Raw genomic sequence first — 27,949 nt, forward strand, 5'->3', positions numbered from 1 at the left:
CGGCCTTCATGGACACCCATGCAACTCACAGACCCCTGCACTCAGGCCAACCCACTGCACAAGCACATGGGTCGGGATCCAAACTCTGCATTCGGCTTGGGCTCCACCCCAAGCCACGTTCCCCACCCGTCCCCCAAGGACAGGTTCCTCAGCTCCTCACCCTCACTCAAGAATGAGCAGGGCATCACCCACAGGTGATTTTACGAGACTCACAGTTCTTCAGCATACCCAGGCTGCTTAACAGCCACTTAGGGCTTCTCAACTTAGCATCAGTACCAGCTTTTGCTGCCTTAGTTGGCTTTTCTCCTCCACCTGGCTGCTGGGCATGCACAGGCTGCTTTTGGCCATCAAGGCCCACTGGCCACCCCCAGATTCTCAAAAAAAAAACAACCTGCCAAGGTCCTCTGCCTTCTGGCGGGATTGTCAGTCCAAGTTTATCAGTCCATGTCCATCAGTTGAAGTCCATTGGCCTCTCCTTGCGTCAGCAACAGCCTGCTGCCTCAGGGGTCATTGGCTGGTCCTTTCCGGTGTCGTTGGCTGGTCCTTTCTGGTGTCGTTGGCTGGTCCTCTCAGGTGTCTCCTCCATGCCAGGTCCCGTCCTGCAGCTCCTGGACAGTGTCTACCTTCTGTACCGCCATGGCACCTCCAGCGTCATCACAGGCACACAGTCTGTTCTCCTTAGTCCCTCCAGGTCTTCGGAGGGCTCCAATACCCGTCTACATGGATCTTGCCGACTTACGCCAATTGTAAGGGCAGGACTGGGGCACAGTGCAGGTTTTCTGATCCCATGCAGACCAGGTAAAGGAGGAGTCAGTCTTCAGTGGTTTTGCAGGTCTTTTATTTGGGGTTCACCAGGCATATGGCAGGCAGGGGTGCTGGCTGGGGGGCTGGGAGGCTGGCAGGCCTCCCAGCCCCCAGCAAGTCTTTACTCTATCTGGGCTCTCTGGCGTTCTTTCTGCTGCTTTTCCGCTTCGGCTTCTACTACTGCTGCTGCTGCTGGCTGGGGCTGCTGGCGTCCCCCCCCCCGGGACGCCGCCCTTAAAAGCACAGTCTTAACTCAGCTGAATCCCATCTACCTATGCCCACACCCTATTCCAGGTGCCCGCCATCAGGCATGCATTCAGGACAAGGATCCATCATCTATCCTGATGGCGGAAGGGCAGAAAAGCCTGACATTTTCTTTACCCTACAGGGACCCTGCTGGAATGTGCCTTAGAGTTGTGGCAGGCTTTTGGGCCTCAGTGGCCCTACTTTGAGCCAACCCTGTTTGGCTAGACATTTACCCACAAGGGGATGGGTAACTGTAGGATAAGGAAAAAATGTCAGGCTTTTCTGCCCTCCTGCCATCAGGATAGATGATGGATCCTTGCGGTCCTGAATGCATGCCGGATGGTGGACACCTGGAATAGGGTGTGGGCCTATGTAGATAGGATTCACCCGGGCTAAGACTGGGCTTTTAAGGGCTGCATCATAGGGATGCCAGTAGAAGCCAAAAGAGAAGCCAAGAAAGAAGCAGAGAAGCTGAGAGCAGAGAAGCAGAGAGAACGCCCGAGAGCCCAGACAGAGTGAGGATTTGCTGGGGGCTGGGAGAATTGCCAGCCTCCCGGCCCCCCAGCACCCCTGCCTGCGATATGCCTGGTAAATCTAAATAAAAGACCTGCAAAAGCCACTGAGGACACTGACTCCTCCTTTACCCGGTCTGCTGGATCAGAAATCCTGCTCCGTGTCTTTCCTGCCCCTACAGTAACTTTGGGTGCTTGATTTGGTAACTACATTCTTCCCCTTTTCTGCATTGCACACTAAAGTGCCTTTCCATTGAAGTTCTTACGCACTAGAATGTTTAGTCTTGATGTGGTGGATGGCAGATGAACTTTAGAGTGGACAGTTTTGGGGGTTCTGGGGTGTTCCTCTCCCTACTCTGTAATAAATCAAAGAAAAGGAAAATAAGAGAATAACAGGTGAGGTCTCTTTTATTTGGGGTGAGCAGCTTACCCTGAACGTGATAAAAAGTCTCTGAGGCACTGCAAGCTACTACGTAGCAGATATATTATTAATACATTTAAGATAATGTGTGGTAAAGTCCAGCCTCACAACAGTAGATAGTGCTTCTGGTTGTGCAGTTTCTTGTATAGTCCGCTTAGTAACCACTCCACCCCTTTCCATCTACACATTGTTCAAAGCTAGGCAAATCCTCTCTCTTGTATGAGTTCTTCCTTGGCACCACCAAAACCCAAAATGATCTCAGCATGAGAATTTATTACTGTATCACAATAATATCAATAATATCAAACATTATTGTATTTATGTATTTGTTACTTTTAATTTTTCATGTCTTCTTGTCTTGATTTAGATTAAAATAATTTAAGTCATTATTGGAAAATGGTAGTGTTCAGTTTCCCAGCTACTTCCTCCTATGTCATTTAATTTTATAATTTTATAGCCACACAATCTGGACCGGGAGTAACTTTTGTAGTTATCTTGACCAGCATCCTCAATATAACAGTAATCTCTTTAACGACCTATCAGATTGGAATCATTCAACATGATCTCAGACACCTGTAGGAAGGCAAGTCATTAAGGCCAGTCAGAACAGCACTAATTGTTACAAAGTACTTCCTATATTGAATTAAAATCTCTTTGCCTGAAAAGTCTATTAAATTTGCCCTCTGGGGATTGAATGATTATGTTTGATTCTTTTTCCATATGAGAGTTCTTTAATGTTTAAAAACAGAATGTTTTAAAGACATTTTAATGTCTTCTATGGACACAATATTTCTACTTTTTTCTATTTTTTCCATTCTTTGAGGTGACTTCAAGCACCTTCAGTGTTCTTACACTTTGCTCCAGATTCATCTAGTCATTCCTTCAATGAATACTTGCTGTGGCCCTGCTATTTGCCTGGAACTATTCTGGGAGCTGGGTGAACAATAGGATGCAAAAGTATTGCAAACAAGACAGATCTCTGGGGTCACTGATCTTAAATTGCAGAGGTGGAAACAGTAAAAGTGAAGGATTGACTTTGGAGGTGTATTTTGGAAATAATCTAGATCAGAATTGAGATGTTTCAATAGGAAGGAGGATGGAATAAATTCCTGGTAAGAAAAAAAATTTATTTCAGTTTTCCTTTTCCAGCCATCAGACATTGTTATAGGAGTTTTAATTAACAGTGAAATGACAATAAAATTTACAAATGAATGGCAAAAGCAAAGAGTAATTCATTAGTGAGTGTATTGTATCATTAGTGAGAATATTGTAATTGAGAGTTGACTCCAAAGAAGGAGGAATTTCTTGAAAAACTGTAATTTGGAGTAAGATTACTCAAACCATTTTGATGTTTTCATCTTGCTTACATAAGTCTAAAATCAATTATTCCATAAATTGCCAATGCAGTAACCAGTATACTACCTTTGTAATTTTTTTCATTTTTTTACTTCCCACTGTGCCACTTAAAATTCTTTCACACAATAAAAGCCTCAAATTAATAAGCTGTTTTCTCCTACAAATTTAAAATGTTTTCTCCATGTTACTACTTAAATTAATTTTCAAAACATTTCTCTGCCATGTGGGCATATGATATATAAGGGAACTATCCTTTCCCTTTTAACACAGAGAAAACAGGCATGAAGAATAGTTCTAGTCTACCCAGTCTTTGAAGCATAGTCATGTTCATAAATTTATTCATTAAACAAATAAGTAAATGATTATTGGGTGCCAACTGTCAGATCTTGTTCCTACCCTAGAGATACAGCGGTGGACAGTAGAGTAAAATCTTTCACATTGTAGAACTTACAAATTTCAACAGGAAGACAGATGATAAACATAAGCAAATTGTATAGTATGTTAGAAGAGGATAAACACTCTGAAAAATGGTAAATCAGTGTAAGTAGGAAGGGGAGTGCCGTAAGGGCATCATTTTTAATAATATATATTGAAAACATTTTACTGAGAAGGTTTCCTTTGAATAAAGAATCAAAGTGAAAAAGGGAACGATATGAGGGAAGAACAAGGAACAGGAACAGCTAGTGCCAACATTGTATGGCATAGATTGTGTCTAAATGCTTAAAAAAATCTAGAATGTTTAAGAAATCAAAGACGGCATTGGGACTGGAGCACAGTTAATTGAGAATAACAGCGAGTCTGATGTGGTATCGTGGTGGAAGTCGGGAGGGAGTCATAGGCATTCAGAAGATGTGTTTTACTTTGACTGATGGGTATCTTTGGAGGAGTCTGAGTAGAGAAATGACATGATTTATTTTTAAAGAGATCACTGGCTTTTGTGTTGAGACTGGACATAGATGGGAAAGCATGGGAGTAGAGAAATCAATTAAAAGGTCACTGCCTGGGCAGCTCTCCTGCCCACCTGATACAATTCAGGTGTTTCTTTTCACCACCTTTCTCCCTTTGCAAAGCAGTAGAGGTAGCGCTGCTCCTAAGACTGCCCACCTGTGGGTATGCAGGTGTCTCTTTTAACAAACCTGTCCCTTTCAGGGGCAGCTCTTCCTGCCTGCTTGTGTCTGCAGTCCTCCCCTCCCCTCCCCTCCCCTCCCCTCCCCTCTACTCCCCTTCCCTACAGGAGGGGGGGGGGAGGGAGTAGGATCAAAACAAGGGGAATGGGAATTTTATGGGGACTATAACCAAGATGAAAATGCATACATTGTGCAAAAATGAAAAAAATGATGTAAAAATATATAAAATAAAAAAATGAAAAAAATAATAAGCCTGCCCTTTCAGATATAACTAAAAAAAAATCACTGCCTTCATCCAGGAGACATTAAATTGTGGCTTTTATTTTTAAAGATTTATTTATACAAGAACCGGGGTACAGGCCAGATGAGCGGGAGGGTGAGAAGATTCACCAGAGACAAAGCAGGGAACAGAACAGGTAGATGACGAAATGAGGGGAGCAGTGGGCACGGCAGGAGAAGTCTGCTGCGCCATGTGGGACCCTAGCTGGCAGGCAGGGATCGAACCCGCACTGAGGAGGCTGTGGACAGCTTCACAGTGAGGCGCTCAACAGCCTGCGCCACCAGGGGAGGCCCTAAATTGTGGCTTTAACCAGGATGGAAACAAACAGTGGTAAGAAATGATCACATTCTAGATCTATTTTTCAGGTAGTGCATTAAATGTGGGTTGTGAGAGAAAAGAGGAATTTTATTTTCTGAAGTAGACTGGAACCCCCTATAGATTTTCCTCTTCTTTATAGAAACAGAAGACTGTTTTGTGTACAACAAATTCATAAATATCTGCCAAATAAAAAGAGAGGAGAGCTGTAGGTCAGGCTTTTACACCGCTGGCCTCTGTGGCTTTGATTGTGTTACCTGTGGCCTTGACTGTGTTACAGCATGGAGCACGCCAGCCTGATGGTGGACACCTAGGGTATGGTGTGGGCGTGCATGAGTGTGCACACCTGAGCTGGAGGCTGAGGATTTGAGGCCAGTGTCCCACAGAAACAGCTGCAGCATAATGCTACCACTACCAATACAAGAAGGCGAGTGACTACAGGGAGGCAGGATGTAGGGTAAGAAAAATGTCAGGCTTTTCTGCCCTCCTGCCATCAGGATAGATGATGGATCCTTGCGGTCCTGAATGCATGCCTGATGGCGGGCACCTGGAATAGGGTGTGGGCATAGGTAGATGGGATTCAGCTGGGCTGAGACTGGGCTTTTAAGGGCGGTGTCATGGGGACGCCAGAAGAAGCCAAAAGAGAAGCCGAGAAAGAAGCAGCAGAAGCCGAGAGAGAAGCAAAAGAAGCAGAAGCTGAGAGAAGGCCGGAGAGCCCAGAGTGAAGACCTGCTGGGGGCTGGGAGGCCTGCCAGCCTCCCGGCCCCCCAGCACCCCTGCCTGCCATATGCCTGGTGAACCCCAATAAAAGACCTGCAAAAAACCACTAAGGACTCTGACTCCTCCTTTACCCGGTCTGCTGGATCAGAAAACCTGCTCTGTGTCCTTCCAGTCCCGGCTCTACACAGGACTACCAGGGGATGCCAGAGAGAACCCAAACAGAAAAAGTAAAGATTTGCCCCTGGGCCAGGAGACCTGCCCACCTCCTGGTACCTGGGCCTCTCTGCCTTGCCAGCCTATGGGCTTGCCCCACAACAACTGGCTTAGAAAGAGCATTAAAACCTGAAAAGCCAGCCTCCTTGGTGGCACAGGGGTTAAAGACAGGGGAGTCACTGCAGCAGAAGTTCTATCTCCAGCCAGGATCACATGGTGCAGCAGACCTCTCCTGTCTCACCCACTGCTATCCTCAGCAGTATATTTCAGTAGATTCCCTGTTCTGCTCCCCACTCTGTCTCTGGTGAATCCTCTCACCAACCCCCTTCCCCACACACCACTGGCCTATACCTCAGTTCTATTTTTTTTTTAAGATTCATTTATTTATGCATTCAAGAATTGGGGTGAAAGCCAGAGGTATGGAGGGGGGGTGAGAGGATTCACCAGAGACAGAGTGGGGAGCAGAACAGACAGACTGACTGAAATACACTGCTGAGGGGAGCAGTGGGTGAGTCAGGAGAGGTCTGCTGCGCCATGTGGGTCACCTCCCTGGCCAGGGATGGAACTCAAGCTGCAGAGGCTGTGGATAGCTTCACAGGTTGCGTCTTAACCCCTTGCACCACCAGAGAGGCCCCTATACCTCAGTTCTTGTATGCATAAATAAATAAATCTTAAAAAAAAACCCAAAAAACCCCTGAAAAGTCACTGAGGACTCCAGGACTCTCCTTCATCCATCTCCCCTAATCAGTAGAGAACCTGCCCTGAGCCTTGCTGGCACAACAAAAACAAACGTACATTAATTGTTCACAATTTAGGGTTTCTTAATCCCTAGTGATTTGTCAAAAACAAACAACCAACCAACCAACCACGTGCTTGTTATATGTTGAGGTATGTCCCCTCAGCCCCACAAAAAATGATAATCAAAAGATATAATGCTGGAGTCCTAACCCACCTCAGAATGTGACTTATTTGGAGACAAGTTCTCTAGAAAGATAATTAAGTTAAAATGAGGTCACAAGGGTAGGCCCTAATCTACCTTTATACAAACGTGAAATTTAGACACAAAACAAACACAGAAGATGATGAGGAGAGAAAAAGGAGGAGACTGCGCTCTAAAAGCCAAGGAGAAAGTCCTGGAACACATCTTTGAATCAAAGCCTTCTGATGATGCTAATGGTGTCTATATTTTGATTTTGGAATTCTGGTCTCCAGAACTGTAAGGCAATAAATTTTCTTTTGTTTAAACTATTCAGTTTGTGATACTCTGATAAAACTGTCCTAGCAAGCTGTTACAAATATTTCCAAAACATAAATAAAATTTTATTTTTACCATGATAAGACTGCTATAGCTAAACACAATAAAACTCTTGAATGTCATTGTTTGGGGTGGAATTATATTAACTTAGTGAAGTATCAGAGCTTGTACTTCCCAATCAGAAATTTTATCTGGCTATGGATGCATTTTTGTTTTACAATTTATTTTGTTTGACAAAAATATCGCAGTTTATGATCTACAATGAAAATGATAAAAATGATTTTGAAAGATGACATCTGAAACCACATACTTACATGGTTTTAGAAAACAGTAAATAGACCAACATCCCATAATACCCTTGCTATTTTTGCTGTTTACAAAATAAAGGGCCATTATATTGTAGAAAATATACAAAATTGACCATAATAAAATTATGGATTCTAGTAGCTAGGATTTGACAGATGCTCTAATCCAATTTTCTAAATTTATAGATGAAAAGTTTGAGTCTTATTAGCATTCAGATGATGGACATAATTTTGTTTCTAATACACAGTAACACAAATTATAATTTGTCTAATGAGGCTTAACGATAGCAATAGAATAAATGGCAAAATATGCTAGTCTTTGAATTTTCCTTCTTGATATTTTCCAGGCAACAGTAATTAGCTATAAACAATCTTGATTCACAATGTCCAGAGAGAAAGGTGTGACTAGGTAGGTATGTGGAGGATTGAAAGGGGTATGAGAGATGAGACAGAGAACAGAGAGGCATCTTTGTGGGAGACACCTGGATTTTTTAACTTGTGCTGTTGCCAAGCAACAATTTGCACATTTTTTTTTTTCCCATGGGGCTTTGGAGTAAAACAGAGGCATGCCTGAGTCTAGACTCTGATATTTAGAAGGTATATTTTCATAATCAATTTCCTACACTGAACATTGTTTATTCTTACATACCTATAGAATAAATTTTGTTAGGAATAGTGAGAATATTTTTAATGTATTTAGATATAGTGAAAATCCAATATGGTAGTCTTAATAATATTCCCAGTGGTTTTCAGAATTTCTTGCTTTTGTTCCTCACTTTAAATGACTTTCCATCTCATCTTCATAGGTTAGTCAGCTCACGCACTTTTCACTTTCTGTCATTCAGTTTTCCACTTTCATGTAGTTCTTGGCTCCAAGATGTTAGTTCCCCAACTTGGATTTTATTTTTGTAGAATAGTGAAAAACACCCAGAACTTGGATTTGAATTCTGCCAGCCACTCAGTCAAGGAAGTAGAACCACTATGAGTGTAATAGGATAAGGAATGCATTATGGGAATGAGAACTTACACAATTGTGGGGTAAGCTGGAGTAGTCGCTTTTCAGAAGGAAGAACTGAGAGATCCAAAGAAAGTCACTACTAGATCCCTGGAGGCCCTTGCATGGGTAAGTGGAAGCTATAAGGTAATCGAAGAAGCCAGCACAACCAGGTGCTGGAGGGAGACCATGAAAGGGAACTGGTAAAAAAACAGTGAAAGTTGTGCATTTTGCATAACCTCTGCCATTCTAGGTCCACATTCAGGCATTTGTGGAACTTCTGTTGCTGAGAAGCACTGGGAATTTGGAAGAAGATATGGATAGGAGAAAAGGACATTCTATAATCCTCCAGGACTCTGCACGAGGTATTAAACCACAAAGGCCTTTAGAGAGAATGGGTGCTGTGACACTCTATTCCCAATCTTGCACAAATTCCTCCTTTGTGGACCCTAATCCATATGATAATAGGAAAGAGATCCTGGGCAATGTAGTTCCAGCTAAACAAATTGACACTACAAAACACCACAGTCATAAATTGCTTAAGTGAATTGTAAACATTTCTGATCACCTTTCCTGTATTGATGTAAAAATGATAACAATGGAGGGAATGCGAGCTTACACAATTGTGGAGTAAGCTGGAGGAGTCACTTTTCAGAAGGAAGAACAAAGAGAGCCAAAGAAAGTCACTACTAGATCCTCAGAGGCCCTTGTAGGGGTAAGTGGAAGCTACAGGGTAGTCAAAGAAGAATGATAACCCTACCTCTGCAGGGTTTAAGTAAGGCTTTAAATAAGATAGTAATGCACATAATATATGACTAAATATAAAAATTACTTAGTTATTTTTTATTAGATACATGCATTCATTTAATGTGCATTTGTGTTGGCCAGGACTATATACTGTGCCTGAGATACATAGCAGTGAGCTGAATAGACAATATCCTTGTTATCGTGAAGCTGAAGCAAACTAATGAGATATTCAGGTAGAGATGTGAAGTAGGCAGCTAATAGAGTGGATTTCAGGGGATGAGCCTACATTAGGGGCATACATATTGGTATTTAGGTAGCATTTTAAGGTATGATTCTGAATTTATTCACCTAGGGAAGTACAAGTAAATTGAGAGAAGAGGCCCAAAGATTGAGATTCAAGAAGCTCCAAAATTTAAGAGTGAATAACATAAAGGGGAACAAGAAATGATTTGAAGAAAACAGTAATATAGAAGAAACAAGAGACAGTCCTAGTAGCCAAACTAGGTATTTTTTGAGAAAGTGAGAGGGATCAACTTTAACTTTGAAAGGTCAATTCTGAATTGAGAGCTGACCATATAGAGGTCTTTGGGAAAATGGAATAGGTTCAAGATGGAAAGAGAGGATAAAAAAGTTTTGGTACCAAAGAAGGTAGAAAAAAAGGGCAGTAATAAGTAAGAATTGTGTCAATGGGAATATTAGATAGATAGATAGATAGATAGATAGATAGATAGATAGATAGATAGATAGATCTACATGATGGTATATTTCATACCCTCTGCATAAAACCTGGTTCTGTTCTATCTACTAGTTTGATAATTGATGGAAATGACCTAGAAGCACTGAACTGGGGTGACCCATGGGGATAAACTTGAAAAGGATAAAGAAAAGTTCCTCCTGTAGAGGAAAATGATCAAATAGAGTATTTCTAAATTTATCACTCCAATTCATGTTAACTTCCCAGGAGTAGAAGGAGCAAGGAGGAAGAAAGGGAAACAGGTTCTGCTTAGAGCAAGAATATTAAGGGAATATTCAGAGAAGTTGAAATTTTTTTTCTAAAAAGTTTTGAGATCAAGGGCTTCCCCGGTGGCGCAGCGGTTGAGCGCTGGGTTGCGAAGCTGCCTGCGGCCTCTGCAGCACCGGTTTGATCCCCAGCTGCGCCCCGGCCACCGGAGGAGGGTCCCACATGGCACGCAGTCCTCTCCTGCTGCCCGCTGCTCCCCTCAGCAGTGTACCTCGGTCCTTCTGCCTGCTCTGCTCCCTGCTCTGGCTCTGGTGAATTCTCTCACCCTCCCGTGCTTCTGACTGTACCCAGTGCTTGTATAAATAAAAAAAAAAAATCTTAAAAAAAAAGTTTTGAGATCAAAATTTTATTTACAAAGATCATAATTTCCACAGTGAACAATGGAAAGGGGACAATTGGGGAAGAGAGGTATATGGATGGACTAGGTTGGTGTAAGGTCTTTTGAGTTAGTAATGTCCTGCAGTACTTTTTTTAAAGATTTACTTATTTATGCATACAAGAATTGGGGTATAGGTCAGAGGTGGGGGGGTGAGAGGATTCACCAGAGTGGGGAGCAGAACAGGCAAATTGACTGAAATACACTGCTGAGGGGAGCAGCAGGCAGAGAGGAGAGGTCTGCTGCGCCATGTGGGTACTCCCTGGCCGGCCGGAGATCGAACTTGTGTTGCAGTGCCTGCTGATAGCTTCAAGGTTGCATCTTAATCCCTTGTGCCACCAGGGAGACCCTGCCCTGCAGTATTTAGAACAGATAGTAGGTTAGGTAAATATTTGCTCTAAGTGAAACCTGTGCCAGACCTGGGTGGGGTCTAGGGAAAACTTTGCTTCACATAGCTCCTGGGTTGGGTTGGAATAGCTGTCCTGATTAGGGAAAAGTTCTATCCTATTTAGACCTAGGGGTTAAAAAGCGCTAGCTTAATTATCTTCTGTCTCTTTCTCTCCTACAAGAGGCCCAGCTGAGAAAGGAAAACTTCTAGAGATACAGTTTCCAGCCCTTGCCGGCAAAGACAGAGACACATGTGGCTTTACTATAATTGGGACAAAAAATGACTTTTCTCTATCATGTCTTAGAAAAGACTTAGCGACAGCAACCTGGGATGTGAGAGGCAACTTCCTTTTAGCCATTCTGTCAAAGGGAGAAGCCAGACAGTGTGGCTGGATTTCACAAGTGGCAAGATTTTCACCTCGTGTTGGCAGACTCCAAATTGTTTCCCATTTTTCCAATTTAGTAGGAAGCTGTGAAAGCCACAGGCAAACGGGCTGAATGACTCATTGGGTTCTGACCATTTCCTTGGTTCCTAGGATGTCTCAGTATCTCTCTACTCTATGTAAGCATGCCCACCATCAATCATATGCTTCCCCAGCCAGTGCAGTTGGGCACGTGATGAAACCTGCCTGCTCCATCCGTGCCTGTCCATCCCCCGTCCACCCACCCACATACCCACACACCCACCCACATACCCACACACCCATCGTCCTTACCCCTCCTGGCTTACTCTCAGCCTTAAGCTCTGCGCTCCAGGCCTTCAGCTGCGCGCAGACCCGGGCCGGCGGGCTGTGCGAGGGCGCCTGCGGGCTGTCATGGGGACAGGGCCGCCGCCTCCCCAGTGCTGAGAAGGTGGGGAGGCCCGGAGGAACCCGGCAGTTCGGCCGCGCGGCGCCGAGCCCACCCCAGCCGGCACCTTTGGACGCTCCTGTCCACGTGACTGTCCCTCCTCCGCCCTCCCAGTCGCGCGCACGGGCTGGGGCGTCTCGCCTCCCGCGCGCTCTCGGTTAGTCCCAGTGGCAGGGAGGAGAAGCGGAGGAGGGAGCGAGTCGGCGAGGCGGCCAGGGGCGCGGGCGCGAGGGGTGGACCGCCGGGGCCGCCTGCACACGGCCGCGGCCGGCGTGGTCGTCGCCTGCCGCGCGGGAGCCGGGGCGGCGAGCATTCGGCATCCGCCCGGGGTGATGAGGCTGCCCTGCCTCTCGGAGCCGCCTGCAGCCTGCACCTAGCCGGCCCGGGAGGGAGACGCCGCGAGGCCGTGACCTTGGCGGAGGAGGTAAATGGGGGAGGCGGCAGGAAAGGAGATGGAGCTAGCCCGAGCCCCCCACCCCTGGGCCCGGCCCTTCACCCCTGGTTGCGTGAGTGGAGGCTGCGCCCGGGTGCTGTGCAGCTCCCGCTGCGGGCGCCGAGTGCACGCCTGGGTCCGCGGCGCTGAAACTGCTGCCTGACTCCGGCCGCAGCCCCGGCGCGGGGCACAGCTTGCCTGCCATTTGCTGCTGCCTGAGAGGCGAGCAAGGGGATCTGGGGCTTGCTCGTTTTCTCTTTTTTTGGTTTGTTCTGAGGCTTCTGCAAGTCGATTGCTGTCCAAGGTGACCGAGGTATTCGCCTGAAGGGTTAACATCCAACCAATTCTGGTGCCTCTTGCCAAGATTGGCAGGATTACTGCCTGACTTCCATAGCGGGTTAGGGTGAGAGGAGAGGAACCAGCAGCTAGCAGTGCAGGTAGGTGGGAATAGGCGAAGCTCCTCTGACTCTGTGTGGGTGACCCAGGGAAATAAGGAGAAAACAGTTGTGCTGGAGAATGGGACAAGGATTTGCCTCTGATGCGCCTGTATGTGAACAAACTAGACAGATACCTGGAGAAAGTGTACTGCCACAGGGTGTTGCCTTTCTGCCCTTTTGAGAAAACATCAAGAGGCCATGGAGATATTAAGAGAGAAGAGAACTCTCTGTACTATGGAGATGGAAGCCATTGACTTCTTTCTTTCTTTCTTTCTTTTTATTTAACCATCAAACACTTTAAAATTGTATGCAGAAAATCAAGTCAATTAGAATCATAGTCAAATGATTATTTTAACTAAAAGATTGTCCTTTCTTACACTCCCTGGGAGTACCATAGGTGTATATTCAATTAAAATATATTGTATGTCACTTCCTCTAGACAGCCCCAGCATGTGTGGACGAAGATAAATCAAGAAAGTCAACTTCCTTAAACACTGCCATTAGGATTTCATCCAGGTGTCTCTAACACTTTGCAGGGCCGACTGATAACTCCTGTGTCTCAGAGTGGACCAAGTGTGGGGCAACATGGCTCAGGGGAATAATTATGGACAGACCAGCAACGGAGTGGCAGATGAATCACCCAACATGCTGGTGTACAGAAAGGTAAGAATTTCTTTACTTTTTTGGAAAAAGAGAAGTTAATGGCTTTGTGACTCCCTCTGCCCTCAGATTAAAGTATATGTCAACTTTTTGGTCTCTGCCCACTACACTTGAAGATTAGACACCCACAAGTGATACATATGTATAGCAACATAATAAAGTACGTGAGGCTAGTCATACTTTAGATTAACCTTTGGTCAGCAATAACTGCCAGGTAAGGCATCCCGCATATTTTGTTTGTTCTGTAAGTGATTCTGTAGCATTCACAATTTTTGAAAATATTTTCTTTTACTTCCTCTAAGCATTTAGCTTATAATGATTATATAAATGTGTATTTGGGAATTGAAAATAGACTACTTTGCAGTTTGATGGCACTTGATGTGTCTGTAAATGGTGATGTTGTAATGATTTTACTCTTAACTAAACAATTTTAGCTTTCATGTCTTAGTCTCAATTATTTTTTTCACTTTTTGTTATTTTTATAATTTTGTTTATGGGTATATTCTAGTACCATGTGGCCATTAAATTCATTTTTATATTCTGGAGTATTTGTTTGTTTTTGGCCGCAAACTGGTCTGATAACTTTATGCATTTTATAAAAATGTTATCAGAACTAAACTTATAGACATCAAGTCACTATAATAAAGTTGTGTTTGCATATTGTGCGTGCTTCAGAGTGGTTGCTTAGGTAACATAATTCTGGTTATAATCAACAGTGTTACTAAAATTAAGGAAGCACTATTCTTTAAATAACTTCTGTACCAATTATTTCTATTGCATTTTATGGTAGGGGTATTTCTGTAGCAGGTTATCTGTGGTGCTTACTGGGCAAGATTTCATTAGTCAACACGAGCAAAGGTAAAAAGGAAATCATGCCTTGAACCAAGAAAGTTGTTAAAGACTTTGATTCACTTGGCTCATTGAAGTGTCCAAAATGAGTTTGTATCTGGTTTTTGTTTTTTCCCCCAGGTAGAGGATCAGAACCAGTTATGAATAAGGAGGGAAAGCTTGCTATATTGAGCAGTACTAAGCAAGGCTTTTTTTTCTGTGTGGCCCAGTGCCACTATAAGGTGGTTGAATGTGTGTTAGAAGAACTATTGCTACTGCTTTAATGTCAGGTGCATGAGTGTTCTGACACAATGCTAGTCTTCCCAACCATCACCTCCCCCCACCCAGCTTCATTAGAGAGTACAGTATTGCATACCTGAGAATGTGTATTTTTATGTCCGGGACAATACAGTATGATGGAAAGGAAAATTAGGGATTAGCTGTCTGTTTTATATCTAAAGCGTTCCAACTAGATAATCAAGAAAATAAGCTACTTTAGCCTAAATTATTACTATTATATGCCTACTTTGGCTGAAATAACCAGGGAGAGGTCCATTCTACATATAGTTGGTTCTAAAAAAAACTATTTCAGAAGTATTTATTATTTTTAAATTAATTATATTATTTTTTACTATTTGGTACAACTGAGTATTATAATATGTAAGGTATGATAATTGTAAATTCTACTTTATAAGTGTGTGAAAATGTGAAGAGTGGGATCTAAAATTATGGTAGTTAGCTATTTTTATTAGGTCACACAACTGTATTCTCTTTCTGTGTCCTTGTGAAAAAAAATAAGGGCTGAATTGCTCTGATATCTAATGGTTATCTTGATAGGAAAAAAAAAAACCTTAATATGACATAGATCTTGTGTCTCAGTTATCATAAGAATAAATGAAGATGAGACTAACAGTTTTAGAAATAGCTAATTGATAATTTAGTATACCTAAGCTTCATATTGGTAATTTTGAATTTACTCTATAAATTGTGATATAGTGCCAAGTGCTGTTAGTAGCAGAGAATATGAGGCTGCCTTCTTTAAAGTGATTTAACTGCTTGTGCTACTTATTTTGCCATTTTTTAATAGTTATTTGTTTAGGGTTAATGGCATATGTAATTTGTTTTTAGAAAAGATTTTCCTTGATAAATCATTATTGGAAAATGACTCAGCTTGGTAAAATTTCATTCACTCATAATTCTGAACTATATATTGCCTATCTTTTTATTAACTTAGCATAATTAGTTTTATTTTATTTGTGATACAATTATGCTAAGTTAATAAAAAGATAGATGCCAGATACTTTATGTAAAGAAATACAGTGTCCTTGGTTATCATTTGCTAGTTATCAAGTTAAATGATGTATGTCTGTGTGCAGATGTAAAATATGACACCATGGGTTTCATGTGATCATTTTTATCTCTGTTTCCTGTGTCTTATATGGATTTACATTTAGTATAGGTAGAGATCAAATTTTGATGTGAAGAATTGAAAAGTAGTTGGATAGTGGTAGGTGAGATACATGTATTAAGATATTTCAACTGCTTCACTTCCATAAAAGAATAAGCATCGTTACAAATGCTTATTAATCACAAAGTCAATCTAAGGTTTAGAAAAGAGCTTCAGTCCCATAATGCAATGCTCAATAACAGCAGAGAGAATGGAGAGATTGCTGTTTTATTGACTCATGTCAGTTTTCCACTTTTACTTCTCTATTGAAATAGAGTTCCTGAAAGTGTGTTCCGAACTGGAAAGTTTCATGGTGTTCTCATTTTTTCTCCTCAAAGCCACATCTTGTTTATTGCTCAAGATTAAGATTTACACGCACTAAAGATATGTGTGTGTTAGTGTGTGTGTGTGTGTCATTTCCGTTCTATATTGATAGGATGTGAATGAAACTGTAAGCAATAGGAAACGGTGAATGGTCATTATGGAATATACTGAAAAGTGTTGGGATGAATGGATTTAATATATTCATCTCATGTCTCTATTATGATTATCCTTATTGGGATTATAGGAGCTCCTCCAATTAATGGGAGAGAATCCCAGGGAATTTTTTTATTTTGGAGAATTCCATAGTCATTTATGGAAAAATGTAAATGGTGTGTATAGTACAGTGATCTTTCTGGCCAAGTGCCAGAGACAATAGTCATACTGCCTTGAGATCAAGGTGGAATTTACAAGTCAGTATCAGATGTTTACCTGTAGATTTTTGAATTAATATGAGAAATATTAGGTTTCATTTGATATCATAGGTACATTAGAAAATATTCACATGGAAAAATATTAGACTTACCAATTCTTCAATTTACAATGCTGCTTTCTTTCATAAGCAAATGATTATAGTAGTTTTGTCACTTAATATAATGAAGGACACCTTAAAAGGCAGATTATTTAAAAATAATAAACTATGAGGCTTGATCATTTTTATATCTGGGGATTCTTGCATTCCCTTCAGGTAGACCTTAACTAGAATACATTTAGAAGCAATCATCTTCCTTAAGAAGAGATCTGCCAATCTTCAATTCACCTTGGATTTCGATTAACTTCTTGAAGTATTTGAAGAGCCGTGCTTGTTGAGACTCAAACACAATTCCCATTCTTGGTCTGCTTTGGACAAAATGCTCATCCAAAGGGGAAGTTCTGGTTATAAAGGATGGCCAATGTCCCAGGGTAAAAGACAGCTAATGTCCCAGGGTACAGAGAGACATAATCAAATTTAGTGTCTGGCCAACATGCTGCCTGCCAGACAGTATATATCACTTTTTTTTTTTTGTCCAGCAGTTGACATTCCTGCATTTGAAAATCAAGAAATCTATGGCACCTTTGGGCTAATATTTTAAGTTGGCTGGAATGCAGACTTCTTACTAGCAGGAATGCTCAAAATGATCAGTAACTTCTAAGATTATAACAACCACTATTCGTGTGTTGGTTGTCAGAAAAGAAAATGAGAATGTTTTCTTCATCCACTAAGTGGAATGTTTTTAAAAATAGCAAACCTAAGAAGTTCACAGGGTGTCACCCCTCCCCTCATGTCACCCTTTTCTCCTTCCTGCTTGCCTCTCTTTCATATTCTTCCATTTGCTTCTTCCTTTCTATTTTTTCTTTTCAAAACAGACCTAAGAGTGAAGGTACACCTTTCCTTAAGGTGCTGCTCATTTTTTTTTTTTTTTTTTTTGTAAAAGAGAAGAGTAACTGATGCACAGGCACTTGGATAGGTGTATATAACCTAGGTATCATGTTGTGGGAGTGACAAAATGTTAACTATGTCTCTTCAGGATTATCAAATCTGGCCAGTCTTAGAAGGGTTAATATTTATCCACCTTGTACTCCATTATAAAAATTAAACTTTAACAGTTTTGATCCTCACTTATCTTAATTTATCTGTGTTTAGGGTTGCATTCCCATGTTAATAGAGTGAAGGATATTTATAGGTGAAAATAAGAGAAAGGCATCAGAAAAGGGGAAAATGTTTGCAAATAAATAATCTCAAAGGGTATGAGCCTTTCAGCCCTCAGAATTCTAAATTAGGGTTTGGGTGGGAGGGAAGCATTAGAAGTCGTCTTACCATTTCTGAAAAATTCCAAAATGCAGTGTTTTCTGTAGGTTAGATTATTTGAAGCACCTTTTTGGACAAAAGCATTTTGTCTAATGTAAATACAAGTTTAATCTGCCTGAATCAAACGCAGACTTGTTTTTGCCTCAGTGACCTAAATACTGACTTGTGTCATGAGATAGGTTAGAACCATCATTTATGATATTCCTACTGAGTAGAGAAGTTATATGAGTAATATTTTAATGATGAATTTTTCATAATGACCTGAATTCAAAGCATAAAAGCCTTCCATTGGTTGAGCTTTCTCCTCATCAATTGTTTGCCAGTGTTATTTTCAGGATTATAAGGATTTGTGATTCTAATTTTATTTCCATCATTTCCCATTTTCACTCTCCTTGAATCTAACTGATAAGAGCAAAGTGCAAAGGTACCAAAGAGAAGCTCTCTAGGATTTTTGCTGACTTCTAAACAGTCTTTGTGACTTTACTGAGTATTGGAAAATTATATTTTTATGTGGTATGGATAATGAATGTGTTCACTCTAGAGAATATGGAAACAGTGTGAATTTGAACAATTTAGTAACTTAATGTTAAGTCTCATTGAAAACAAAATGTTAGAAATCAATCAACAAAAATAATTGTCCTTTGCTCTCTTTTCATAGCAGTGGAAAGAGGCATTTGAATGTCAGGGTTATAGAAACTTCTGTTTTATAAACTTTCAAACTATGGTAAATGATAAAGTGGGTACTTAGTTCCTTAGGGAACTGATTCTTTCTGCAATTTGCCTAAGGCTATATAGAAATTTAACTTATCCTATAGTAAATTCCCTGTTTCAAAGTCTCAGGTCATGAAACCATAAAATATATAGAAGGAAATATAGGCGAAACACTACGTGATTTGCACATCAAAGACATCTTTACAGATACATCACCCAAAGCAGTGATAGTGAAGGCAAAGATAAACAGCTGCGACTACATCATATTAAAGAGCTTCTGCACAGCAAAAGAGTAAATAACAAAAACAAAGAGAAACCCCACCAACTGGGAGAACATTTTTGCACACAACACTAATGATAAAGGACTGATCACAAAAATCTGCAAAGAGCTGATGAGACTCAACAACAACAAAGAAAATAATCCAGTCAAAAAATGGGCAGAAGAGCTAAAAAGAAACTTCTCTGAAGAGGAAATGCAAATGGCCAACAGGCATACGAAAAAATGTTCAACATCACTTGTCATCAGGGAAATGCAAATCAAAACTACCATGAGATACCATCTTACACCAGTGAGAATGGCACATATTAAAAAAACTAGCAACAACAAATGTTGGCGAGGGTGTGGAGAAAAAGGAACTCTTCTGCACTGTTGGTGGGAGTGCAAACTGGTCCAACCACTATGGAGAGCTGTGTGGAGATTTCTGGACCTACTAAACATAGAGCTTCCATATGATCCAGCAATTCCACTCCTAGGTATTTACCCAAAGGACACAGAAACATCAATTCCAAAGAACACCTGGAATTATTTTAAATAATAAAATTTATTATTTAACATAAAAAAAAACAAAAACAAAACAAAGAAAAAAAAACCCAACAAAGTCTCAGGTCATTGGAACTGCAATAAAAAACTGTGAACTTGATTGCATTTCCATTGAAATTGCCACCTAGTGTAGGATAGAAAATACTTTGTTTTCCTGTTAGTTGAGGAGGCAGATCGGGTAGGATGCTCTGGTAGTACCATTTTAATGATACTTATAATATCCTGTTTTATATTATTAATTTGATTTCTTGTACTTTTTAATGAGTTCTTCATATATATATATATATATGCCTTAGGTTTGCACAGTTCCGTGAGTATTGTGTAAGCTAAGTAAAGTCTTTGAATCCAGGAAATTCAGTGATGAAGGGAACTCAGACCTTGCGTATTTCTTCATTTTTTAGATTGTGACACTTAGAATTAGAAAAGTAGTGTGATTTGCCTAAAGTTACATAGGTCTTTATCTGTTTTTCTGTGGCTCCCACAACCCCCAAATAAATGCTTTAAGTCTGTGTTTGTATTAAGTAATCCTGGTTACTCTGTGACAAACACGAATTATCCCAGGATGTCTAATCATTCACTATACATAGATTACTTGATTCTTTTTTTTTTTTTGTCTTCAACTGTAATTTAGCTTTTATCATCCCAGAAATGACAAAATTGGTAACTTAGTCTGACATGCCCTTGTAGTATTTCTGTTTTAGATTTGATCTTGGTTGTAGGTTCTAGTCTAATAAAGGCCCAGAATTTTTGATATTCTGTGACAATGCTGTCCAACAAAACTTTTTATGAGGGAAATATTCTATATATGCACTGTCCAGTATGCTATCCACTAGCCCTATGGGCAATTGAACACTTGAAATGCAACTAGTACTACCAAGAACGTGGATTTTCAATTATGTTTAATTTTAATTAACTTTAAATAATTCCATGTGGCTAGTGGTTATTGTATTTAATAGTACAGTGATTATGAAATAAAGGCCTTTGGAAAAGAATTCATGAAACTTAAGAGACAAGATAAAATAATATGCTATACTTAGCTTGACACTTAGGACATGGTGCTTGAAACAACTGGGGCTCCACAAATGATTTTTTAAAAGAATAAAACAGAAGTAAGCTTTTAAAAGAAAGACCATGGCCTTATAAAGAGATTGTAGATTTTATGATAAATAATATCAATGGTATGCTAAGTTTATTTATTAATATTTCATCCCATGGTAAATTTCAATGGTCTGAAGAGGGTAACATTTTGAAAGTCAGAAGACAGAAATTGTTATTTAGTAGGAATGTAGCTTGAATGTACCTGGAAGGACACTTACAGATGATTTGCTGATGTTGAAAGTACCTCAACAAATCTTTCTCTTAACAGTTCAGGGATATATTGTAACCATTCTAATTCCTATCAAAGGTGAGGAAAAACCAGTAACTTCTGGTGAAAGGAATTTAAAGTGGTTGGACTCCTTGTTGAGAATTTAAAGTTGGGGCATAAGGGAATCATTGTTTCAAATCTACTTCTCTTCCCTGTGTGTTTGAATGTTGAAAGGAAGGTAGTCCATGAAAAGCAGTGATAACTAAGGGGTGAAAGAGCCTAGGTCTAGAGGACTAGTTGTGTCTGACTTTGCTCCTGACTAGTAAGGAAGCTTGCGCAAGTTTCTTTTCTTAAAAACTATTTTCAGAATCATTAGGAAGTTGAAATGAAATATAAGTGAAGTGTCTGAGAGTGATTGAAAAATAGTAATACTCACAAATTCATTTTTAGCAATTGTGGACATTACTAAAACTCCTTGCATGAATAAACTTTACAAAAGGCTTCTTAAGTAAATTCTTCGCCAGCTTGCTGAATGTCCCCATGGCTGCAGGTCACTAAGAAGTTCAAGTGACATTATTTTCTCTTTTCTGTCACTGCTGGAAGATGTCAAGTACAATATAAATCAAATCTGCATAACCTTTATGACGACCCAAAGTTTTTGAAAGTCAGGCAAACTGGTTTATTAGGAACTTTTTTGTTAGTATAGAAATCTAGAAATTTATCTTGCTCAAAATTTAAGATGATGTATGCTAAAGTATTTTGAGGAAAATTAAATGCCACATAGAGAGAATATGTTATTACTAATGTTTCTCACAGAACTTTTCTAGATGTATTTCCTTTGGAAATTAATGCCATTTGTCACTTGCTCTAATTTTATACTTAGTATTTTGTTTCTTTGACTTTTGATCTATTGTTTATTAGTGTAGTTGTCATTTGTTGACTGTGTCAGATCATTTATGTAAGTTGCCTGTTTACTTGAAATAGTGTAACATGTTGGTTATTAGTGACCTATTTCTCGAATAAGAAAGCTGAAATCTATGACTCATGCAGACTGGTCAAGATCACTCAGGAATTGGTGGTAGAGCTGGTGAAGTTCTGGAAGGTAGAGACACCTGTCTGTCATTGCTTGGGTTCCCAGCACCTAGAAAAATAGCACAGTCTAGTTGTTCCTGAATATTGATTGTAGACATGCATAAATGAGTGAATAAGTGAGCAAATAAATGAATATTTGATTCAAAGACCTTACTCGTGCCTCTTCACTGTGTTGCTTCCAGTTAAATTAATGAAAGAACAATTTAATTTAATTTATGTGTATTGACACATAAATTGGGCTTCAGCTATGATCAGGCACTGTAATAGGCACTGAGCATAGAGTTGTGAGCAAAGACAGACAGGGTCTGAGCCCTCAATGTGCCTATTTTATAGTGGCAAAGACATTGTGATTCATTCCATGGAAGGAGATGAATTGGCTAATAGGAAAACTTACTTATTTTGAGGTCCTTTGCTTTCTAAAATAAATATTATATTGTTCTGTGTCTTCTAGTCACACTTTTTGAATGCCTAACATAATGCTTAAGGTCTAACCACCTCTGACACTTAAGTGCTCAATAAGTAAAATAAATTTTGCTAGAGTTAATTGTTGAAAATCATCAGAGAAACCAAATCACTCTTTCCTAGGTACTCAGTCAGGCATCCCCAGTCCTGGCAACTGCAGATTGATGAAGGTACCCTTGATGGAATGGAAGAACTGGGAAGACAATGTAATTAGAAAAAATATACGTATATAGCTTAAGATTTTACAGTCAGACTATCTGGGTTAAAACTTACTTAATACGGGCCTCCCTGGTAGCACAAGGGGTTATGACACAGTAATATGAAGCTACCTGCAGCCACTGCAGCATGAGTTCAATCCCTAGCCAGGGAGGTGACCCACATGGCACAGCAGACCTCTCCTGTCTGCCTGCTGCTCCCCTCAGCAGTGTATTTTAGTCATTCTGCCTGTTCTGTTCCCCACTCTGTCTCTGATGAATCCTCTCACTCCCCACACCTCTGGCTTGTACCCCAGTTCTTGTATGCATAAAAAAATAAATCTTAAAAAAATTACTTAATACTTAGAAATTTGAATTAAATTACTTTGTCTCATTTAGTCTCAGTTTCCTTAATGTTAAAACAGGAAATAAAAGTAATAATAGGTATTTATTTTAATAATAGGTATTTGAGGATTAAACAAATAGTGCATGTAAAGCCTGGCTAAGTATAAACATACAAACAATACATGGTAGCTATTAATTATAAAAACCCAGAAATAAAGACTTGTATTTCCTTATAAATGGAGGCAATGACATATAAAGAATGCTTCCCCTTAAATATTTTTATATATATTTTATAATTTGCTCTTCTTTATTGTCTTTTGATAATTTTGTTTAAAAATATTTCATACAATTTAGGTTAAATATATAGTACTTAAAAACTTCATATGGCACAATTCAAATAAATGTAAAAATAATAAAAAGGATCATCATGTACCTATCACATCATATCAAAAATTATTAGTCCCAGATATTTTTTATTTCATTTTTATTTTCCCACTTCTACTATTTTCTAATTGATAGTTTTGAAGCAAATCTCAGAATATATCAGTTAGATATAAATTATTTAGTGTGTCCTTTTAAAAATACAGGTAAATGAAATGATGATTACTCTATTATTAGTCATGTGTTTATTAGTCATGTCATTAAGTTAATGACACATCTCGTTCCATTAACATTTCATTTAATTTATAATATTTGCTCCAATGATTCAATCATTTTTCTTTTTTATTGTGATATACATATAATAAAATTTAGCATTTTAATCTTTTTTTTTTTTTTTTTTTGTGGGACCCTCACCAGTGGCCGGGGATCAAACTGGTGCTGAAGAGGCTGCGGGCAGCCTCACAGCCCAGTGCTCAACCGCTGCGCCACCAGGGGAGGCCCACATTTTAATCATTTTTAAGTGTACAGTGGTATTTAAGAGTTTTCATGTTGTCCAACTATTATAGCCAACCATCTGTCGATAAGAACTTTCATTTTCCTAGTGGAGAAACTGCCTATTTTTCTCTCCTTAGCTCTTGGTTTGGGTAAACATATAATGGCATATGTCTATCATTATAATATCATGTAGATTATTTTCACTGCTCTTCTATGTTTTCTTTAAAATATTGCTATTTGGGTTTTCTGTTAGTTACAACTAAACTAAATTCCAACTTTTTGACAACTGTCTCCAGTATATTTTATTTTTAATTTGTAAGAGAGTATTAAGATTAGCTTTTTTTGAAATACAAATTTCTTTGTTTTATTTTAAAAAGTATTTGTTCTTTGTATTTATGTGTATGGTTCAATTAATATAGCAAATATTTATTGAATGATTTGTGCCAGGTCATTTGCTAGAAGTGTCAGGAGATAAAGAATTAATGAATTATTTAATAAATATATGAGATTTTTATAATATTGACCCTACAATCTTGGAATTGGTAAATAACATTTTGTTTGGATTGAATGACAACCAGATAAGGAGTTTCATATATAAAATAACTTCATAAAACTGATGGTGCAGTTATTCAACTTTCAAACATTCCTGTTTTCTTTTGAGAAAATTAGCACCAGGAAATATTATTTCTTTATGTTTAAAAATAAATTCAAATAAAAATTAGGATTAATTCTACTGCCAATTAACTATAATAGTGATAAGAAAAAAAATCTAAGAATATTTGAACTTGTTTCTTTACCCTGTACATTTATTACTCATGTGACATAGAAATATGTCTTGCAGTATCTTTGCTTGTTTGGGAATTTAGATGATTTTTTTTTTAAAGATTTATTTATTTTTATACAAGAACTGGGGTAAGGCCAGATGCGCGGGAGGGTGAGAGGATTCACCAGAGACAGAGCGGGGAACAGAACAGGCAGACTGAAGAAATACACTGCTGAGGGGAGCAGCGGGTGAGACAGGGGAAGTCTGCCTCGCCATGTGTGACCCTCGCCCGCTGGCCGGGATCGAACCCTCACTGCAGAGGCTGCGGACAGCCCCATAGCGGCGTGGTGCTCAACTGCCTGCACCACCAGGGAGGCCCAAATTTAGATGATTTTAAAAATGGAGTTAGTTTACATAATGAAACAAAATATGCTTAAATTTGTGGAGATAGGCCAGTACTTCATAGATGTATTTGAAGACTACATTGGAAACTTATTTTATATTTAGAAGCATTTTATTGAGCACATTTATAAAAAAAAAAATAATGTGAATGGCCCTGCATTGGGAACATCTGTAATGAAAATTGTACATACTTTTTCTTTAATTATTATTATTATTATTAAAGATTTATTTATTTATACAAGAATGGGGGTACAGGCCAAACGTGTGGGAGGGTGAGAGAATTCACCAGAGTTAGAGTGGGGGTCAGACCAGGCAGACGGAGCAGTAGGTGAGACAGGATAGGTCTGCCATGCCATGTGGGTATCTCCCTGGCCCTCTGGATATTGAACCCATGCTGCAGAGGCTGTAGACAGCTTCACAGAGCTGCACTCAGCCTGCTGGGCCACCAGGGAGGCCCAATTTCTTTGATTATTATTGCGGTAACATTGGTTTACATCACTGTTTGTGTTTTGGAAGTATAGAATATCCTCTCAGGTATTACCACACTGCATCCATCACCTAAATAACCACAGACACCAACATAGTCCTTTCTGCTCCCTTTCTACCTTGTTTTCACCACTCCCCCTACATCTGCCCACTCTGGTAGTCTCAAGTCTACTGTCAGCTTTCTGGGGTTAGTTTTTAATTTGTATTTATCTGACCCTAGTTTTTTTTTTTCTCTTTTTTTGCCACATATAAGTGACACCATCCTGTATTTGTCTTTCTCCTAGTTTATTTCACTTAGCATAAGCCCCTCCAACTCCATCCATGTTGCCATAAATGGCAAGAGTTTATCTTTTTTGATAGCTGAGTAGTATTCCATTATGTATATAAACAACTTCTTCCTATTCCACTCATTTCTATTTGGGCGCTGAGGTTGTTTCCATAGCTTGACTATTGTAAATAGTTCCGCACTGAACATGGAAATTCAAATTAGTTACGGGAGATTCACTTCAGATTAGTTATGGGAGATTCAATTTTGATCATTGGATAGTGACCCTTCCCCCACCCCATACTGTTTTCATAGGAACTGGACCAGTCCCCATTTCCATCAACAATGCAAGATGGTTCCTTTTCCCCCCCCATTCTTGCCAATCCTTGTTTCTAGTCTTTTTGAAATGTGTCATTCTCACAGGTTTGAGGTGCTTCCTCATTGTGGTGTTGATTTCCATAATAACATAGATGATAATAACATAGATGAGTGATAATGAACATTTTTTTTCCCCATATGCCTTTTAGCTATCCATATGTCTTCTCTAGATAAGTACCTGTCTGTTTTTTCTCCAATTTTAATTGGGTTATTTGTTTCCTTTTTTGTTGAGTTGTACAAATTCTTTGTAGATCTTGGATGTCAGATCTCTATTAACTCGGTTAAGAATATACAATTACTAAGTACACAGACACAAAAATCCTCAACAAAATCTATTCTCAGATGTAGAGTTTGCAAATGGGTTTATTTCTGGGATCTCAATTCTATCCTATTGGTCTGTGGTCTGTTTTTATTCTAGCACCATGCTGTTTTAATTAATATAGATTTGTAGTATAGTTTGAAATCTGAAAGTGTGATACTGCCTTTCTTTCTTTTATTAGGATTGCTTTCAGTATTAGTGGTGTTTTTTGGTTCTTTATGAATTATAGTAATGTTTATTCCATTTCTTTGAGCAGTGTCATTGAATCTTTGGTAGATTCTGCATTGAATCTGTATATTACTTTAGGTAGGATGGTCATTTTGACAATGTTGATTCTTACAATCTTTGAACAGAGAATACCTTTCCATTTTGTGTCTTCTAATCTTCTAACAATGCCTATTGACATAGTTTTCTTTGTATAGGTCCTTCACCTTCTGTGTTTTTTTAAAGATTTGTTTATGCATATAAGAACTGGGGTACAGGCGAGTGGTTTGGGAGGTGAGAGGATTCACCAGAGACAGAGTGGGGAGCAGAACAGGCAGATCTACTGAAATACACTGCTGAGGGGAGCAGTGGGTGAGACAGGAGAGATCTGCGGCACCCTGTGGGTCAGCTCCCTGGCCAGCAGGGGATTGAACTTGTACTGCAGAGGCTGTGGATAGCTTCATAGTGCTGTGCTTAACCCCTTCCGCCACCCAGGTCCTTCACCTTCTTTGTTAAGTTTGCTTCTAGGTATTTAATATGTTTTTTGGTGTAATTGCAAATGGGGTCATTTTCTTAATTTCTTCCTCTTTTAGATCATTATTTGCATATAACAAGGCAAAGGATTTTTGTGTAGTCCACTTTTCAGAACTGATTTATTGTTTCAATTAGTTTTTCAGTGGAGTCTTTAGTTTCTTTATGTATATCATCATTTTGTCATTGAATAACAACAGCTTTCTACCTTCTTTCCAATTTAGATTGCTTTGTATCCTTTTCTTTCCCAATTTTCTAGCTAAGACTCTAATGCTATGCTAAAAGTGGTGAAAGTGGACATCCTTGTCTTGTAACAGATCTTAGTGGAGATTTTTCAGTTTTCACCACTGTGCGTGACGTTACCTGTAGGTTTGTCATATAGGGCCTTTATCATGTTGAAAAGCATTTCATATCTCCCCAAATTTGAGGGATTTTATCAGAAATGGATGTTGAATTTTACCAAATGCTTTTTTGACTGTTATTGATATGATCTTTTATTGACATGGTGAATTATGTTGATTGTTGAACCACTCTTTTGTCCCTGATATGAATCTTATTTGATCATGGCATATAATCCTTTTAATCCATTGTTGGATTTGGTTTGCAAAGATTTTGTTGAGGATTTTTGCATCTGTGTAGTTAGAAACTGTGTGTTCTTTTTTTTTTTTTTTTTTTAAGATTTATTTATTTATTTATACAAGAACCGTGGTATAGGCCAGATGTGCCAGAGGGTGAGAGGATTCACCAGAGACAGAGTGGGGACAGAACAGGCAGACAGATGAAATACATTGCTGAGGGGAGCAACGGGCGAGACAGGAGAGGCCTGCCCCACCATGTGGGACCCTCGCCAGCTGGCTGGGATCAAACTGTCGCTGCAGAGGCTGTGGACAACTTCACAGTGCTGCGCTCAACCGCTTGCACCACTAGGCGAAGCCCAAAATTGTGTATTCTT

The 27,949-nt window shown here is 39.6% G+C and overlaps 1 protein-coding gene across 12 annotated transcripts in view; it reads left to right on the forward strand.

Annotated features, from left to right (window-relative positions):
* Positions 1 to 13,383: 13,383 nt before the first annotated feature.
* RGS7 (regulator of G protein signaling 7) overlaps positions 13,384 to 27,949 on the forward strand; it is a gene marked incomplete at both ends in the record, with an annotated part of 489,391 nt that continues 474,825 nt past the window's right edge. For all 12 annotated transcript variants that reach the window (XM_084253313.1, XM_084253315.1, XM_084253309.1 and 9 more), the window contains one exon: positions 13,384 to 13,461. In XM_084253313.1, the coding sequence (XP_084109439.1) occupies positions 13,384 to 13,461 (78 nt within the window). The remainder of the gene's footprint in view (positions 13,462 to 27,949) is intronic.

Source organism: Talpa europaea (assembly GCF_964194135.1).
Source record: "Talpa europaea genome assembly, chromosome: 14".
Taxonomy (NCBI): Eukaryota; Metazoa; Chordata; class Mammalia; order Eulipotyphla; family Talpidae; genus Talpa; species Talpa europaea.